The 19,483-nt window shown below is 37.6% G+C and overlaps 1 protein-coding gene across 4 annotated transcripts in view; it reads left to right on the forward strand.

The window, feature by feature from the left end:
• The window catches only part of ATP2B1 (ATPase plasma membrane Ca2+ transporting 1), a 127,439-nt gene that overhangs the window by 92,943 nt on the left and 15,013 nt on the right, over positions 1–19,483 (forward strand). For all 4 annotated transcript variants that reach the window (XM_074941915.1, XM_074941918.1, XM_074941919.1 and 1 more), the window contains exons 9-18: positions 1,421–1,635; positions 3,441–3,683; positions 7,008–7,249; positions 11,640–11,877; positions 13,091–13,270; positions 13,356–13,443; positions 13,726–13,832; positions 16,806–16,997; positions 17,238–17,451; positions 17,611–17,822. In XM_074941915.1, the coding sequence (XP_074798016.1) occupies positions 1,421–1,635; positions 3,441–3,683; positions 7,008–7,249; positions 11,640–11,877; positions 13,091–13,270; positions 13,356–13,443; positions 13,726–13,832; positions 16,806–16,997; positions 17,238–17,451; positions 17,611–17,822 (1,931 nt within the window). The remainder of the gene's footprint in view (positions 1–1,420; positions 1,636–3,440; positions 3,684–7,007; positions 7,250–11,639; positions 11,878–13,090; positions 13,271–13,355; positions 13,444–13,725; positions 13,833–16,805; positions 16,998–17,237; positions 17,452–17,610; positions 17,823–19,483) is intronic.

The raw sequence follows: 19,483 nt of genomic DNA on the forward strand, positions 1-19,483 counted from the left end.
TATTTAATTTTAATTATTAAGAGAAATGTATTTTATTTAAAAAGGTCTTAAAGACAAATGTGTCTACATAATAAAAATAAACTAGATAGTTTCAGCTCTCTTAGAAGCATATGACAAAATAAATGCTTGGCAAACAATTGCTTATTTGATGGGATGAGAAGGCTAATTATTATGTTTATAAAGAGGAACTAGAAGGTGCACCATTTTTAAAGTAATAGCTCTAAAATTACTTGTTCCTAGTTGCATTGTCCTAAAATTGTACCAAAACCATGAAAATTATTATTGAAATAGGGCATTTAACACAGGAGTCTTTCCTTGATGTATGTAGTTATGCTTATCTTATTGGAAGAGAGGAGGGAACAGATTTTTAAAATTTTCTTAGTAGTTGATGTGCAAAGGGTTCACATTCAGTTTCATTCAATAATTATACTAAAGTGTTTCATGTGCAATTCCACTTCCTCCAGGCGTTCAATGCAAGTTTTTCTTTCTAAACAATGTTTTACTTCACATTTGAGCAGCTCACTACAACTCTTTCTTCTTTGCCTTTCACTCCCTTGTTAAAATCCCTCTTCCTAGGTTGTCTTCAGTTTCTTTAAAGAGATCTCTTTCCATGCTTCTTTCTGCTTGCACTTTCCTGCTCTCACTCTGAAGAGTTCTCCTTGTTTCTCTCAATTGTCTGCTCCTGTACCTGTCCCTAAAATTAATCCCATTTCTTCTCTTCCCCAGTCACTCCTTTGGCAACTTTTTTTCTATATGCATGCATGTCATTGTCCCACTAGTGTAAACTGTCCCTCTGACCCCAACTCTCTCTCCATCTACTTCCCTGTCTCCCTCCTTTCATTTGCCTGTATGCTTAATCCTTATGTTGTCTAGTCCTGTCTTCAATGTATTTTCACTAACTAGCATTATGATCCCCTACAATCTAGCTTTGATTCACTCAACTGAAATTGCCCTCACCAATGTCCTAGTGTGAAATATCAAGGCCTCTTCTACATTTTCATCCTTCTTGATCAGCCTGCTATATTCAGTGCTATTCTTTCTCCTGAGAACTCTTCCCTTACCCATAAGTCTGTCACAAACATGCTTTGCCCTGCACCTTTGTGATGGCTCTTCCATTACTTACATTTTAATATAGAGGTATAAGAGTTTATATATCCAATACAAAATTGTATTTGTGTGTTCGGGAGCTAAGTTTACAACTGCTTTGAGAATCATCAAAATCTTGGGACTTACTTGCCTATTAAAAATCTTAAGCATAAAATTTTATTATTTTTGCCATTTTAAATAACACTTTCAGATTTTTGCATTTAATCTGAAAATGAGGGTAGTTTCGTTTAAATCTTACTTTAGATGTTATTTGTATTGTAGATAAGATGGATCTCTTTTAAATAACTGCTTATCCTTTTCTTTTTAACAAAAGGTTTGTTGATGTCTGCAATCACAGTCATTATCCTTATCTTGTATTTTGTAATTGATACCTTCTGGGTTCAGAAGCGACCTTGGCTTGCTGAATGCACACCAATTTATATTCAGTACTTTGTGAAGTTCTTCATTATTGGAGTTACAGTCCTGGTGGTGGCAGTACCAGAAGGTCTTCCACTTGCAGTCACTATTTCACTGGCTTACTCTGTAAAGGTATGTGTAAAAAGCACGCTTAAAGGTAGGTGGGCACATAAAACAGTTCTAAATCATGCAAAGCAGAAAATTCTACACTGTTAAACTGTCTTCGTTGGAGACTGAGAGAATCTTACTTCACTCATTCTCATCTGCAGTACAGTACAATGAAAAAGCATTGTGGCAAGTTGGTATCTAATCCTCTGTGCATTAATATAAGTCAGGGGTTCCTTGGGGAAGAATAATGTGAACTTAGAAATAGTCTACTTGACATGAAGTGAAGCATAGTGGTTCTGGTGCATGGACTTGGAATAGAAGGACTTCTGTCATATGTGTACGTGTGTGCAGTTTTAGCACTCCCGTATGCTTGTCATATTCATACCACAACCTATTGTACTAACTTAAAATAAAGGGGTGTGTGTGTGTGTGTGTGTGTGTGTGTGAGGATTGCACACTGAGCTATGTAAGCATTCCTTTCTGCCACTAACACGCTTGTCCAATAAGCAATTGCTAATTAGCAAATTTAAGTCGGAAATGATGCAATAATCCTTCATAGTCTGCTTAGATATGTGCCAATTCATTGTTTTCTCCTACTTTTTGAGTCAATATTGCAGAATATCTAGAGCCTACTATCTAGTACAAGGTATCTGCTACCTTGGTAAACTTCAGATTCTTAGATTTCTTTTTGTTCCGGTACAGTAGTGATAATGAAAGACTGAACAGTGCTTTGAGACTAGCATAGTGCAGACAGTGACTGTATGCTGCTTTTTCATACAGCTCTGCTAATGTACCTTTATTGCAACTTGCAGCAGTGTTGGTATTCCAGACCTATAGCCCACTTAACCTATAGCCTTTTGGGAGCTAGGAAGGATTTTGAACTACTGTCTATAGGCGAAACTCGTGCACTACTTTTCTGCACCATCTGGTCTGTTTCTCTTGGCTGTTCAGTCCATTATCACAGATTTCAGTTCTTGAATAGTCAGACTTCACTGACTTACTTCAGACATTTAAATAAAATTTGTGTGATGTTCTGTCTATATTTTTGTTAGAATTCTAAGAAGACTGAACAGCTGGACTTTAAGCTAAAAGAAAATTATAACAAAGTAGTTCTGCCTTGCTTTCTAGTCAGTGAAGGGAGAGCAACCTGTAATGCAAGCTGAAGTATTTAAGTTGTATGCTAATCTTACTATGAAAAAACATAACTTAAAAATTGGGGAGAGAGGTCTCAACCTCCCTATGTTTGTGGGTTTTTTGTTTGTTTTTTTCCCCCTTTCTCCCCCCCCCCCCCTTTTAGAGCCGTCGTAGTGCAACTGTCTCCTACGGCAGAGACATTCATCTTTGGAAACAGCTGAATATTTCTCTCCTGTTGGTCAGTCAGAAGTAGATGCTGAACAAAATGTCTTTGCTTAGAAGTGGTCTGCTCAGATCCCAGATTCTATTAGTGTAACGATATAGCTGGTGTCTCATCTTGAGTAATTGACTTAACATTCCAGTATTGTTGACTTTACTACTTATTCACCTAAGTTTGACCTACAGATGCAGCAGAATATGGACTCTGACTCTAATAGACATATTTAAAATGCAGTTTATTGTGGCGTGATATATTTGGGTATACATTTTCTGACTGAGTTTGTATGTGTCAATATTTGGGTTGCCGACCTGAGGCACCTTTTAAAGAGGCCTGCCCTTCTGCAGGTAGGTACTAGTGCTTCCTGAAGATCGAATACCGTTTTTTTTTTTTTTTTTTTTAAAAAGTCAGAAGTTTTGAAAGTTGAAGCACTGGTGGTGGTGGCTAGCTATTCATATTTGCTTTTTTTTCTTCATAGAAAATGATGAAAGATAATAATTTGGTGAGACACCTGGATGCTTGTGAAACAATGGGCAATGCAACAGCCATTTGCTCAGATAAAACTGGAACATTGACCATGAACAGAATGACGGTGGTGCAGGCTTTTGTCAGTGAAAAACATTATAAAAAAATTCCAGAACCAGATGCTATTCCTGAGAAAACTTTGGCTCATCTTGTAACAGGAATTTCTGTTAATTGTGCTTATACTTCCAAAATACTGGTAAGTGAATTTCTTTATTTTTATACAATAGTAAAAATAAAAAGCCATTCATTTTTAGTTCTTTAAAAAACAAACAAAAAACCCTGTACAAATAATGGACATATGTGGTAGCTAGCTGATTTCAATGTGTATAAACTGAGTTGATGGTGAGGTACCTTTTAGCCTTACTGTAATTTAAGACACCCCAATATTTCAGTTGGTTCGGGAACCACTCAAAACACAAATACTGGCTTATTTTACAGTTGGCATTATTTTGCATTGGTGATTCAGAAATGCACTCTTCAAGAAGCTGACGTTCTTATAATACCCTATTCTTAGAAAGAAGAAAAGGAATACTTGTGGCACCTTAGAGACTAACCAATTTATTTGAGCATAAGCTTTCGTGCATCCGATGCTCAAATAAATTGGTTAGTCTCTAAGATGCCACAAGTACTCCTTTTCTTTTTGCGAATACAGACTAACACGGCTGTTACTCTGAAACCTATTCTTAGATAAACTTATGAATTTTGTTTTACAGGCTAGGGACTGTCTTCTCTGTTTGGAAAGCATCTAGCACACTTTGGGCGCTACCATAACATAAACATGTGAGAGCCGTATAGTGTGTTCACTAGATATAATGAAATGCAAGCACAAATAGTGGCTTCATTTAATTAATCAGTTTTTTTTATTCCTGGATAATAATATAATGTTAGTAGAATAAATGAATAGATTAAAGGGCAATAATATCCATCATTATTCATAACTTGATTCCTTTTCATTATGTTGAGCATTTGTGAAATGAATATTTCAGTACCTGTATCACAAATCTGTTGCACAACTTGATATTCACATAAATATAAATATTGCACTTTTTTTTTTAGTTTTACTTTTTGTCTAGCAGTTTAATGTTGGGATCCACTTACCTGATTCATATACACACCACGAATCATGATCTCAGGAGATATTACATGACATATATAATAAGGAGAAATGTTGAGGTTGCTTTCTGAGTAGACAAAGTGTGAAGCATATAGCAGAGTATGGCTTACTTGCCTTAAATACTCCAGCCAATTACATAAGTTTGCATCAGTACCCATCTATATGTTAGGGAATATCAACTCTATAATACATAGCTAAATTAAAACTTTTTCTGTGAAAAAGATACGTTTGTTACCCGCAGAGAAAATTTTCAGAAAGTAGCCAGTACGGAGAGAGCGATATCAAGAGCACAGTAGGTGCATATGAGTGGCTCAGTGTTGAGGTTCATGCCAAGAATATGCATTGCTCCAATTTGTCTTGTGCGGATGGTTCAGGACCTATAATATGCTTGCAGAGGAAGAGTGATTTTTTGGAGGAAAAAATAGGAAACAACCCTTATGAATAATATTGTTGTTACTGTACGTGTAAAAAGGAAAGTTGCTCTAACCCTTTTGCTATATCCAATAATAGAGAAAAGAGGCATCACAATACCTTATCGAGATCCAAGCTACAATTTTTAACTCACTAGTATCTTAGTATTCTAGAATCTGTGAAAAATACTAAACCATCTGCCTGTTGAAGTTGTTAATGTTATATGTGTCTTGTTAATCTGCAAGAGCATGTCTTCTAATTTGAATAGGCAAATGTTGTCCAAAATATAGTAACTGTATATTAAGGCTAGTTAGCATCAACTAATGAAAAACTTTGAAAAGACTTTGATTTATTTTTTAAAAGCACGACATAAAATGGGTTAACTGATATGGAAAACTTAAATGGGGAATCTTCTACCAATTGGAAGTGTTTCTAGTGGGTCCGCCAGGGATCTGGCGTTGGCTCAATGCTAATCGGTATTTTTATCGATGTGGAAGAATATATAAAAAGTTGTTAAAATTTGCAGATGACATAAATTGGTGGAGTGGTAAATAATGGTGGGAATAGATCAGGGTAATGCAGACCAATCTAGATTGCTTGGTAAGGTGGGCTCATTTGAACACTGTGTGTTTGATGCAGCCAAATGCCAGGTCCTACATCTAGGAATAAAGAATGTAGATCACCCTTAAGATTCAGCAGTGTATCTTGGGGGAGTGAGGGTGGAAAGTGACTCCAAAAAGTATTTAGGGATTTCAGTGGGTAACAAACTGAACATGAACTTACAATGCAATGCTGTAGCTAAGAGGACAAGCTTCTTCACATAATGCAGTTAATCATGAAACTTGTTGCCAGGCAATGTTGTGAAGGCCAAAAGTATAACTGGGTTCAAAAAAGAATTAGATAAGTTCATGGAGAATAGGTTCATCAGTAGCTGTTAGTCAGGATGGCCAGGGACACAACCTCATGCTCTGGGTGTGCCTAAATCTCTGACTGCAAGAAGTGGGGTTGAATGACACAGGATGGTTCACTCAATAATTGCCCAGTTCTGTTCATTCCTTCTGAAGCATCTGGCCCTGGCCACTGTTGGAAGACAGGACACTGGACTAGACAGACCATTGGTCTGACCCAGTATGACCATTCTTTTGTGATCTTTGGCTATATAAGTAGAGGAATAGTGACTAGGAATAATGAGGTGGTACTGTCCCTATATATGGCGTTAGTGGGACCAGTATTGGAAAATGGTCCCAAGTTCTGGTGTCAGCACTTCAAAACGGATGCTGAAAAGTTGGAAAGGGTTCAGAAAAGGGTTCAGCTAAAAATAGTTTGAGGTCTGCAAAAGATGCCTTACAATCAGACTTAAGTATAATATAGTTAGTTTAGAGAAGGTTAATGGGTGACTTTATCATGGCCTGTAAGTACCTACAAGGGGAAGAGATTTCATAGTAATAGGCTCTTTAATCTATCAGAAGAAGACCTTATGAGTCAATGTTTGGAATGCAAAATAAAACAAATTTGAAGTAGAAATAACTTTAACAATGAGTGTAATTAAGAATTGGAACAACTTACCTTTGAATGTGGGGGATTCTCTGTCATTTGTAGTCTTTAAAGCAAAAGATGGATATTTTTCCATAAAGATGTTGTCACTTGAACAGAAGTTATGGGATTGGATGCAGAAACTATTGGGTGAGATTCTTTGGCCTGTTACAGGACATCTGACTAAAAGATCATAAATGGTCTCTTCCTGGCTTGCAATTTATGAAAGCTGCCGATTTTTTTTCACTTTGATCAGGACATTTATAAATACAGATTTTTTTTTAACACTTGTAATAAGTGACTTTGATTTACAAATTCAGCAATTCATAAGTGGGGTATATCTGGTTCTAGGATGGGGTAATAACTTCACTTCTAATGCTCTTAAATTTTCAGTTTTCTAATAATGGAGTACTGTATTCTGCAAACTAGAAAAGAATTGCATCTTTTTTTTTTTTTTAACAGCCTCCTGAAAAAGAAGGTGGCCTACCACGTCATGTTGGTAATAAAACAGAATGTGCCTTGCTGGGATTGCTTCTGGATTTAAAACGAGATTATCAGGATGTAAGAAATGAAATACCAGAAGAGGCACTGTACAAAGTATACACCTTCAACTCAGTCAGAAAATCAATGAGTACGGTGTTAAAAAATTCTGATGGCAGTTTTCGGATATTCAGCAAGGGTGCCTCTGAGATAGTTCTTAAAAAGTAAGATTAATGCAACTCTTGGATTACTATCTCTAGTAGACTTTTTTTAAAATGTTATGTATATGTAATTGACAGATGAATCAGATAATCTTTTTATCTTCCCATTTGAGAACAGTAAAACTGTTAAACTGTACCAGCAAAAGTACAGGCTCTTCTATGTATTGGCTGCCACCAATGCAGGTTTGGGGATATACTCCTTTCTCCTGTTAGTCAAGAAGGTGACAACCAGCTGTAACAAAGACTTATTTCCTACTTCCCTGAGAACTGCTCTTACTATATTTTGCCTTTTTCACACAACTGCTTTTTCCTATTTCAGTGAAGCAGGAAAACAGTAAACTAGGTTTCTTTTCCTTTTGCTTCCCTATAATCACATTGCAGAAGAAGGAAAACTTGCATAAAAGCTGAAGTGTGGTGCAGGCAATGGCACGCTTCCTCTTATGTCTAAGCAACCTCTGAATCTGCTTTTGAGACGGGAAGCAGGTAAGTGGGCAGAGCAGAAGGCTAGTCACAACCACAGTGCTATGGATTTAGGCTCAAGCAAAGTGGAAACTCTCTAGATGTGAGACGATTGCCCCAAAATTCTCAAAATGCTTGCTAGACAGAAATAGGACCAACAAACCATTACAACCCCCCCCACTGAAGGTAAGTTTCAACCACCAGCCTGAGAACAATTATGTATTCCTTTTACAAAATAAATAAAGCCTCTCTGAAACTGAAGACAGGCTTGCCTTCTTCCCTTCGTCCATTCTGTGAGTCAGTGATTTTGTTGCAGGTGCATCAGCCCTCTCATCAGTTGTCCTCATTCTTACCTGGACAGTGTCAGAAGAAGTGAGAAGTGAATGGGACCAGAAAGCAAGTTCACTTTGACAGTCATGCGCCTGAGAAATCCCTCACCCTACTTTTAGACCATTGGATGTCTTGACACTAGTTGGTTGCTGTGCGTCGAGTTTCCCACCCAGCTGTGAACAGCTGACACAGGCAATGGCCAGCTTTCTAGGGAAGGATCGTGCCTCTGTCGGGCATAGATCCAGAATATGACATCAGCCCAGTCAAGCCTTCCGAGGATGAGAATAAACAAAAGTTAGGCCCCCTATATCAAGTGTGAAAGTTCTGATTCAGTCATGATAGTTGATTGAGTTCACTGCTCTAAACGTTAAGTTTCTGTGACCAAAAGGAAACTACTCCCTCATGCTTGGCAGCTAATGCCCCCAAACTAAGATGATTTTTCTGGTCTGTTTTGTTTCCTCTGCATCAGTTTCAGCATCTAGTGATAATGTAACTGACCAGCTAACTCATAGGATTTTAAAGCTGTATCCACAACTCTAGGATTCAGACTTTTCCCAAGCAGATGTCAGTCTGAAGAAACTCTTCTGTCCTTCAAGAGGCATGCCGAACCTGACCTGTGTAGGATCTCTTTGGGATTTTAACTTGAGATGTGGAGTTCTTAATCTTCCATGGAGGAATGGGAAAACTTGAGCCATTCTCCAGAAAGAGAGAGCCAGGTTGCCAAAACTAGACTGAGATCCTGTCTCCTTGAAAAGAAAGCAGTCTGTTACCAGAACTAGTTTTATTCTCTAGTATCTGCTAGAGCATTTTTAAAAGCTTGTGTATATATAATGGACCTGTATTATCCTCACTGTCTTATCAGGGCTTGATCCAGGAGAAAGTCTCAGGGAGCTATTGCAAACTACAGATTTTATCCTGTTGGACTGGTAGTGAACAATGCTCCTAGATCAAACTGGTCAACATGGGCACTCTTGTAGGTAGATCAGTAATCTCTTACTACTGAAAGATAAAACTGAAATCCTTCCTCCTCTCTCTATATTTTAGTGTGTCAATAGCTAGAAGTAAATTCTGTGTTTGTCTGGTCACTTTGGCACAATGTGGATGTAGCCATTGACACAGGTTTGTTCCACACATTGATTTCAAGCTAAATTTCATCTACAGAGTATCACAAATCATGACTACCTAATTGCTGACAGTTAAAATGTTCTCTGGCCTCATTCTTTCCATGTTGGACAATTGAGATAGTCTCTCCACTAGTGTACTAGGACCTACCCTTATGCAGATTTAAAGAGTGTGGCTCTTTTTTCATTCCTGGTTTTTTTTCATGAGCTTCTGTTCTACGTGCCAAATTGGAAGTAGGGTTGGAACCTCTGGCCGGGGTGGGAGAGAGGGAACATGAAAACTTAGATGGAATTGGAAGTTACCTGAGTAGCTGAAAACCTAGAATTACTCCACAGTCTTGTGAAAAGTAACAGAAGAAAATAGCAGGTAAGGAAATCTATCTAGTATGCCAGAATAATACTGTAAGTAATCTCTGGATTATTATTTTTTTGGTAACTACTTAACCAGTGACTTCCCAACTCCATCCACCTTGCTCTTTCTATAAGTATTAGCAGGAGCTTTATTCCCTCATCACCTCCTTAAATATTTTTAAGACCTTTCTTGGAAGGTAAGGAAAATCATAAATTTTTATTGACTTAAACATTTTATCTTATGGCATTGTGAATTTGTGATTTGAATGCTTCATAGCTTTTGTTTAAGTAATAAAACTTTGCCAATATTTAAATATACAATAGTTGTGCATCTTTCCTTCTTCACCTTGCTTCTAGCCTCAACAAATCTTGAGGTAGTTAGTGAATGTTCTGTTGACAAGTATTGAGTTAAATGTGTAGTTTGTTAGACCATAGCCTTTTAGGAATTTAACATAGTTTTCATATATGCTTTTTGGGACACCTGAAATTCAGATTTTGGCTGCAATGGGGGTAGGGAATTGTTGAGTCATTTGGTACTTTAGAATGTTAACACATCTTCAGTTGTATATAATAAAGATGCTTTTTAAGTCATACTTACGCTTCTGGAGTTAGTGTATATTTATTGTACTGTATTGCAATGCAGTTGAGATGCATATTTGAACATATTTGAAGTCTTAAGTGGATTTTTTTTTATAGTGCTTTGCTGGTTGAGGAGGAAGCACGTTTATTTTTGTATTTCCTGGCAATGAGAAATCAAACTCTTCTGCTGTCAGAAATACACCTAACATTTCTTTCCTCACTAGTCAGATCCTCTAAACTTCTTTCTGAAAGAAATTACCTGCTGAATTTAAAACCACTAGGAGTCCTTGTGGCACCTAAGAGACTGACAAATGAATTTGGGCATGAGCTTTCGTGGGCTAAAACCCACTTCATCAGATGCATGGAGTGGAAAATATACTCCATGCATCTGATGAAGTGGGTTTTAGCCCACGAAAGTTTATGCCCAAATTTGTTAGTGTCTAAGGTGCCACAAGGACTCCTCGTTCTTTTTGCTGATACAGACTAATATGGCTACAACTCTGAAACCTGCTGATTTTAGTGAATGTTTTTTACCATATCATTTGGATCAGTTTGTGCTATATTATAATATTCCAAGAGATGAAGGAATAAACCTATGAAGTGATAAACTGCTTTTGAGCTATTGTAATACTTTCCTTTGTAGTCTAACTAAAGAGAACTTGCAGTTCAGTTAACAGATTGTTGGCACTGTCTTACTTGTTGCAGGTAGGGAGAGGTCACTTGTTTACTGCTAAACGTTTATCAACTCACTAGCAACTTTTCTGGAAATCCTGAGAATATATACAGACAGTTCAAAACACAAGGGCACCCAGGGCATAGGGGAGGGTATAACTTGAACACAAGAAAAACCATGTAGTTGTAAAGCTCAGACTTGCAAAAATAGCAGGTCTGAAGCTAATATTAGAAATATAATTTTTATAAAAACGTCGATTAAAATCACTGCAGTTTGGTCTGATAACTGCCTGGAAGACATTTTGGTGTTAGACCAAATTAAGTACCACATGCATTGATAAGCACAATTGATTTAAATCCTACTCCTATACCAGCTGAAACATTGGACCTGGTTCTCATATTGCTCAAGAGCTAGATTTCTTAATGCTCACTCTGACCAGCTGAATCTATCTAAATACCAGTTTAGAAACATTTCATTCTTTGAAGGTAATGTTAGTTCATGCACTCTCTCACCCACCATAGCTGCTGCTGCTTTTGGGCATTGTTTTGTGCTGTGGAGCACCCCACTGTCCATCTCTCACTGAACCCAGAATACAGAAGTACAATACAAACAGACAGATTTATTAACTTTCAATTTATTTTTTAAGTGCCTGCAAAATATAGTGCTTATATGGGGCTGGGGAGTTAATGTAAGGTTGACACCACCTTCCTTTGCCTTTTGGAGGGACTCAAAAACATTTTCCTTTGAGGAAAATGATTAGTTATGCCTGAGAGCATTACATTTTCATTTTATCAGGTGTTTAAGTATGTGGTTCTGAATCTTACTGTAAACTAAATACTTTGTCTTCGGTATTTAGTCACCCCTTCCATTCTTTTTTTAGGTGCTTCAAAATATTGAGTGCTAATGGTGAACCAAAGGCATTCAGACCTAGGGACCGTGATGATATTATAAAAACTGTGATTGAACCTATGGCCTCTGAGGGACTCAGAACTATATGTCTAGCATTCAGAGACTTCCCAGCAGGAGAACCTGAGCCAGAGTGGGATAATGAAAATGATATTGTCACTGGTCTTACATGCATTGCTGTTGTAGGGATTGAAGATCCTGTGAGGCCTGAGGTAGGAAGAACTGTGAATTCATTGTAACTGTTAAACTGTATTTTTGGTAAAATAAATCTTCACCTATATCAGTTTGTTAGGCTTCTGGATTCCTGACATTCTTTATAGGACTGTTTGCCAAAAGAGATTCTCATTTATATACGGTGCTTAAGACTTGATGTTGCTTATGTGATAAAAGGTGATCCAGGAACCTAGTGGAAGTGTCATAGATGTAGACTATAAATATAGAATAATTAAGACTTTCATATTGCTAGTGTGTTCTTGGAGCCCTCTACAATGACCTAGAAGGCAAATGAAACAATCAGTAAGCACTCAGTAGTAAAGAATGCATTCACAAACTTGGACATTAGAAACAACATTATTTAGGAACAAATAATATTGGCCATTGTATTCTGTATCTCCTTTTTTAAAAAAAGCTTTTTATAGGGTCTCAATCAGCAGAGATAAGGAAAGAAGACATCTCCTTTGTAGATCTTTTCAGGAGAACAGTTCCTCTTCACAATGCATTTAAGTATAAGCAATAGGTATAAGAACAAATCCCAAGGTGGGATTTGAGTCCAATCATCTGATTGAAAAGTGAGCACTACCAACTGTAGCATACTGACAATTGGAAACAATGGGGAAATCATAAAACACGCAGAGAATAAAATACTGGTATTTGTTTTTGTAAACCTTAACACCAGAGCTTACGAACGTGGCATGAGGCTCTTTGCAGATGCTTACGGTATAAGATTTATTTCATAGCAGTGCAATAATGGTCACTTGCGGGTATCCAACAGAAGAGGCCCTTTAAGTGATAACTAAAGAAAATAAATGTATTTGAAAATTAAATTTTATGGGGAAAAGAAGTCTGTGGATGGACATGTGGATTATTGATGTTAGAACACCAGCTTTGGTTGGGTCAGCTGTTGGGGATTGAACAAGGAACCTTGATCTGAAGGACCTCTACTACTTGAGGCGAAGGCCATTATCTCAGAGGCCGTGGAATACTTGTAAGCTTCTTTATGCAGTCCAGCACTAGAGGTGACCATATAGTCACATTGTGTTACTATGGGTCATGTCAAGAATACAGTGCATCTTTTTTCAGTAGTAGAATTTGGCCCTCCAAATTCCTATTACTGTAATCACCCATTACTTTATTTGGTGGTGCTAGGACAAGTACTAGGCAATCAACATGAAAACTACAATAACAAGCTCTTTTTTGCATAAACAGGTACCAGATGCAATAAAAAAATGCCAGCGTGCTGGTATAACTGTGCGTATGGTCACTGGTGATAACATTAACACTGCTCGTGCTATTGCTTCAAAATGTGGCATTTTGAATCCTGGTGAAGACTTCATATGTCTAGAGGGCAAAGACTTCAACAGACGAATACGTAATGAAAAAGGAGAGGTGAGTCTATTTTTTCAGTAGGTTTGCATTTGTCTTTTATAGTGTTTTACTTGTACAGTATAACTAATCTGCATTCTTTGTACAGATAGAGCAAGAGCGAATAGATAAGATTTGGCCAAAGCTTCGTGTGCTTGCAAGATCTTCACCCACTGACAAACACACATTGGTAAAAGGTAAAGTGTATGTTCCTTTAATATTTAAAAAATTCAAAATGCAAGTTTTACTGGACTCAGGCTTTTTAAAAAACTAAATTAGGCTTGCCCATTGTATCTGTTAAAATTTGATGAGCTCAGTACTTGAGGTCATGTCTCACATCCCAGTCCTTTCACCTAAGGAGTACTTGGCCCATCTTACCTAAGTATTGTGCATAAACACAGAGCACTACAGTCAGGTTGCCCCACAGACTTGTAATTACCAATGCTGAAATTCAAATCCTTTGTGTGCTTTCATTTTAGGTATAATTGACAGCACTGTCACAGAGCAGAGACAAGTTGTAGCTGTAACTGGAGATGGTACTAATGATGGTCCAGCATTGAAGAAAGCAGATGTTGGCTTTGCCATGGTATGGACTCTAGTCTCTTTACTTTCAGTGTTTAAAAACTAACTTTGTTTTTTTAGCCCTTTTTAGCTAAAGCATGTGAGTGTCATGTGTGAATTGACAAAGCTGAACAAATTTGCTTGTAGCTTGGTAGCCCACTGGGCTACCAAAAGTAGGATTGACAGCTACCGCTTCCCACACTTTTTTTTTTTTTTTTAAATTTTCTTCAGATTTCCTTACCTTTCAACCTAAGGTTCAGGTTTTCCGCTGTAGAGAATGGAGGTGCGTTCTTGTGTCATAAGATGCTGAATGGAATCTACTTAAAAGCATACGTCTCCAATCAGTTTTAATAATTGCAAATCAAGCTGTTTTTATGCAGACATTCATTGCTACCTCTTCTGCTCCTTTTGTCATGAAATTCAGTGGTATTGTAATTTGATGCTTGTCAAGGTGCCTAAAATGAGATCAGTTGCAACACACTGATCAAACTGTTTTCTATAGAAATAATCTTCGATCAACAACATAGCCTGTTGCAGCTTTGACTGGAAGAAAAAACTCATTTCTAAAATTTACCAAGGATATTTTCCTCCAGTACTTCAATGATCTCTGTTTTATAATTTTATCTAAAGTTGACCTGTTAGAGGTGAAAAGTTAAATGAGTTTTGTGAGGAACTGGAAGCTCTGAGGGTCCAAAAAGTATCCGATACAAAGGATGTTGGGTCTTTAGTCAGAGCAGTGTTTTGTATATCCCATGGCCCACTGCATGTGGAGGCACCCTCAAAGAACAGAGACCAGGTCTTTGGCCACAGATTCCCTCCAAGATTCTCTTTCTAAAAGATGTGCTCTAATTCAAATCCATTTTTAATTTTAGCTCTGACTAATATTATAGATAGAGGCCCTCGTTGATGAAAAGGAATAAGGATTTGAATGGGCAGGGAGACCGAACTAATTCTTTCACTCCTCGAGGTGGGCCTGCTTGTCAGGTTTGAGGAACAATGGTGACGCCGTAAGGAGAAGCTTGCATTACTTCATGTTGTACTTATTCTGTGGATAAACCAAAAAGTTACTTTCTAGGACTTCCAGTTGGTACCCTTTGACTAAAACTGTTAATGTGCTAAAAGATAAAATAACTTCATATGATTATATGAAACTACTTGATTATTTTCTATGTCTGGGATTAACATCCTTCTTTATTTGGCACCTATTTCATCTTTCCTTGGACATTTTTCTAGCTTCTAATTTATGTTCAGTTATTTATTAACTGATTTTATTTTTAACTAATTTAAATTAACTTTCACATTAGGAAGACCATTCATTTTACATTAACTTAATGTAAGATAAATTCACTGTTCCAAAGTCTTATAAGAGAGGCATGGAATTGCAGTTGAGTAAGGTTGTGGAGAAGATGAGTGGATTCCTGGAATTAGAATGCACTAGATCGGGGTGGGCAAACTACGGCCTGTGGGCCAGATCCAGCCCATCAGAGCTTTGGATCCAGCCCACAGGATTGCCACCCTTTGGCGCCACGAGCCCTGCACCGCTTCCAGGAGCAGCGCGGGGCCAGGGCAAGCAGGCAGGGAGCCTGCCCTGGCCCTGGTGCATGCCGCTGCCACCCCGGAGTTGCTCCAGATAAGCGGCGCCGGGCGGGAGCCCTCATCCCAAACCCCTCCCGCACCCCAACTCCCTGCCCTGAGCCCCCTGCCTGCACCCCAATCCCCTGCTACACAGGACGATACTACTACACTCTCTGATGGCTCAGAAAGACTTAATACTATTACTATACTTCAGCCGTTTCAACCAACTATGCTGGTTGGGGAGTCACATAAGCTTAGATAATAAATGTCTCTGTGGTGTCTCATTATTGAGAAAATACACAGACAAGTCTGTCATTTTGTGTAATTATTTCACCTTTTTATACTCTTTAGAAAACGAGAGCAGAAAGTGTCTGCTCTGATTGAGACTTAGTGTAGTTATGTTTTTACCTGTGCAGCACTTTTAGAGAGGCTCCTTTAAATATTACTACACCATAGATGGATTACAGCACACCTAAGCTGCTAAACTATAGTTTATATTTCTGAGAGATACTTTACAGGGACAGTTTTACAATGAGGATGGCAGAGCATGAATAGTACTTAAGACGCTGTCATGATTTTGCTATAACTTATCAGGAGAAGCACTGTGGAGCATGAATCTCTAGCACAGTGAGGATTTTTTTTTTCAATATTACCAATCCATTGCCAACAACTAATGAATGAAATAAAAAAGACACGAAGTTTAAAGATTCTGGCTTTCACTAAAACAGCAACTGATCGTTATCTTGATATTTGTGCTGGTATACATGGTAGCAAACAGACTGCTCCTGTAACAAAGCGTTTAGTAAAGATAATCTGAGAGCATAAGTTAACTGGGCAGCGAAATAAAACTTTGATGGGAAAACTACCTTAACTTTTATAATTTCTGTATTGGATTGCCCAAGCTATTCACCTGCTTAAAAGAATAAATAAAAAATAACTTTCCTCAATGCAGATACATGTGGCTTTTTTTAACCATGTCAGGAGGTCAGGTTTATCTAATGGTTCAAATTAAAAACTGAAAAGACGCTTAAACTAAACAAAAGGATGATTTATTGTTTGAGCACATAAGAGCTTAATCTGATTAAGCATATAAAATGTGTTTATACCTTGGTACCTGCCTCAGTAAAGTACTACTTCAACTTTTGTATCTTATTGTTAATTTTAAATACGTATCACCTTCGGTGTCTTTAACTTGTTAGAATTTCAGTCTTGCATTTCAATTTTGCGCTTCTTCAGACCTTTAAGAAACAATGATTTTTGTTCTCCAAAAGTGAGTTTATTGTATGCCTAATATTCTAGTGTATTGTACTTTTCCTTAATTGAAAGTTGTGTAGTAGAAATGTAATTATTATGCTAAATATGCTAGATAACAGTTATTCCTGCTGTTTTGATTCAGTTGTCCTATGTATGTTCTTCCTAACAGGGTATTGCTGGAACAGATGTAGCTAAAGAAGCTTCTGATATTATTCTCACAGATGATAACTTCACAAGCATTGTTAAAGCAGTTATGTGGGGACGAAATGTTTATGACAGTATCTCCAAATTTCTTCAGTTCCAGCTTACTGTCAATGTCGTAGCAGTAATTGTTGCTTTCACAGGAGCATGTATTACACAAGTAGGTACTGGTGGTAGTTAGTTTCAACTAATTTAAGATTTGAAAACATGTGCTTCTTTAACTCTTGCATACTGAAATCTTTTCAGTCACCATTTTGTATGCTGTCCTAAAGAATGTACTGCTCTTCAAAGCAATACACCAAATTTCCATGTAGGAAATATTTTTTTTAATATTGCTGCAACTTGTTCATTTCTAGGATATTTATTGTGTTATCTATTAGGAAACGTATCCTTTTTATAGGATTCTCCACTTAAAGCTGTGCAGATGTTGTGGGTAAATCTCATAATGGACACATTAGCATCTCTTGCTCTGGCAACGGAACCACCTACCGAATCTCTCTTGCTGCGGAAACCTTATGGTAGAAATAAACCTTTGATCTCTCGCACAATGATGAAGAATATTTTGGGTCATGCAGTCTATCAACTTGTGGTAGTCTTTACACTCCTGTTTGCTGGTAAGAATATTATAAAAGCTTTGCTCATTTTCTAGAAGTTAAAGCTAATTTATGATGGCATTTCAATCTTAGTCATGCTAATCCTGACCTTTTTAATATTTTGATTCTAATTGTGTATCTTTATGTTAATTCATGATACTGAAATGTCTTATTACACAGGTGAAAAAATTTTCGATATTGATAGTGGGCGAAATGCACCTCTGCACGCTCCTCCTTCGGAGCACTACACTATTGTTTTCAACACATTTGTGATGATGCAACTTTTTAATGAAATCAATGCCCGGAAAATCCATGGTGAAAGAAATGTTTTTGAAGGAATCTTCAACAATGCTATCTTCTGTATTATTGTTCTGGGCACGTTTATTGTGCAGGTAGGTAATTGAAGATTTTAGTTAAATATTGTTAGTCACATTTAATTTATTTGCTGCTGGTGAAGCTGCACTTAAAAGCCTATCAACATCTCCAGAGAAAGTTGTTAGGTTTCTGTATCTGTAAACGCGAACAGCTTTGTTTGTCGACACGGGAGGAAAAGTTGGTTCAAATAGACCATTTTAAATTGAGCTTTGAAACTTGGTTACAGATGTCAGTTTTGAGCCTAAAATACTGAAGTTTCCCATTATCGAAATTGGTACTTTGAAATCTGACCTTGAAGAGTTATGTACCTAAGTGTGTTCTAAACGTAAGTCACCCATTGCCAGAACACTTGTAAAGTGCTGTATCTTCCTATATGTAAGTAGTTGAACTAAGACCCATTAGAAGACCATGTACAGTTATCAAACATGCAGTGTTGATCAGTTTATACCTTACAAAGTGAGAATTAATTATACCTACATCAGCTTGGAAATGTCAGCATCACCAAATCAAGTATTTGAATGTAGTGCTGCAACAACTTACATATATTGACTATACTCTGAGGTTATATTTTCTTTAACTTATTCTAAGCTTAATGACTACAAACATCTCGGGACCCCCTTTTTTTTTTTAATATGGGCCATGTTAAGAGAACTGGTCAGACTGTACAGTCTGCCAAAATTTTAAATATTTCAATACATCCCATCTAACTTTCCAGGCCAAAAGAAAAGGAGTACTTGTGGCACCTTAGAGACTAACAAATTTATTTGAGCATAAGCTTTTGTGAGCTACAGCTCACTTCATCGGATGCATGCATTGGGGAGATTTTATATACACAGAGAACATGAAACAATGGGTGTTGCCATACACACTGTAACAAGAGTGATAAGGTAAGGTGAGCTATTACCAGCAGGAGAGCCGAGGGTGGGGGGGAAGGAAACCTTTTGTAGTGATAATCAAGGTGGGCCATTTCCAGCAGTTGACAAGAGCGTCTGAGGAACAGTGGGGGGGAATAAACATGGGGAAATAGTTTTACTTTGTGTAATGACACATCCACTCCCAGTCTTTATTCAAGCCTAAGTTAATTGTATCCAGTTTGCAAATTAATTCCAATTCAGCAGTCTCTCTTTGGAGTCTGTTTTTGAAGGTTTTTTTGTTGAAGAATTGCCACTTTTAGGTCTGTAATCAAGTGAACAAAGAGATTGAAGTGTTCTCCAACTGGTTTTTGAATGTAATAATTCTTGACGTCTGATTTGTGTCCATTTATTCTTTTACATAGAGACTGTCCAGTTTGGCCAGTGTACATGGCAGAGGGGCATTGCTGGCACATGATGGCACATATCACATTGGTAGATGAGCAGGTGAAAGAGCCTCTGATAGTGTGGCTGATGTGATTAGGCCCTATGATGGTGTCCCCTGAATAGATATGTGGACACAGTTGGCAACAGGCTTTATTGCAAGGATAGGTTCCTGGGTTATTGGTTTTGTTGTGTGGTGTGTGGTTGCTGGTGAGTATTTGCTTCAGTTTGGGGGGCCGTCTGTAAGCAAGGACTGGCCTGTCTCCCAAGATCTGTGAGAGTGATGGGTTGTCCTTCAGGATAAGTTGTAGATCCTTGATGCGTTGGAGAGGTTTTAGTTGGGGGCTGAAGGTGACGGCTAGTGGCGTTCTGTTATTTTCTTT

Source organism: Natator depressus, chromosome 1, assembly GCF_965152275.1.
Source record: "Natator depressus isolate rNatDep1 chromosome 1, rNatDep2.hap1, whole genome shotgun sequence".
Taxonomy (NCBI): domain Eukaryota; kingdom Metazoa; phylum Chordata; order Testudines; family Cheloniidae; genus Natator; species Natator depressus.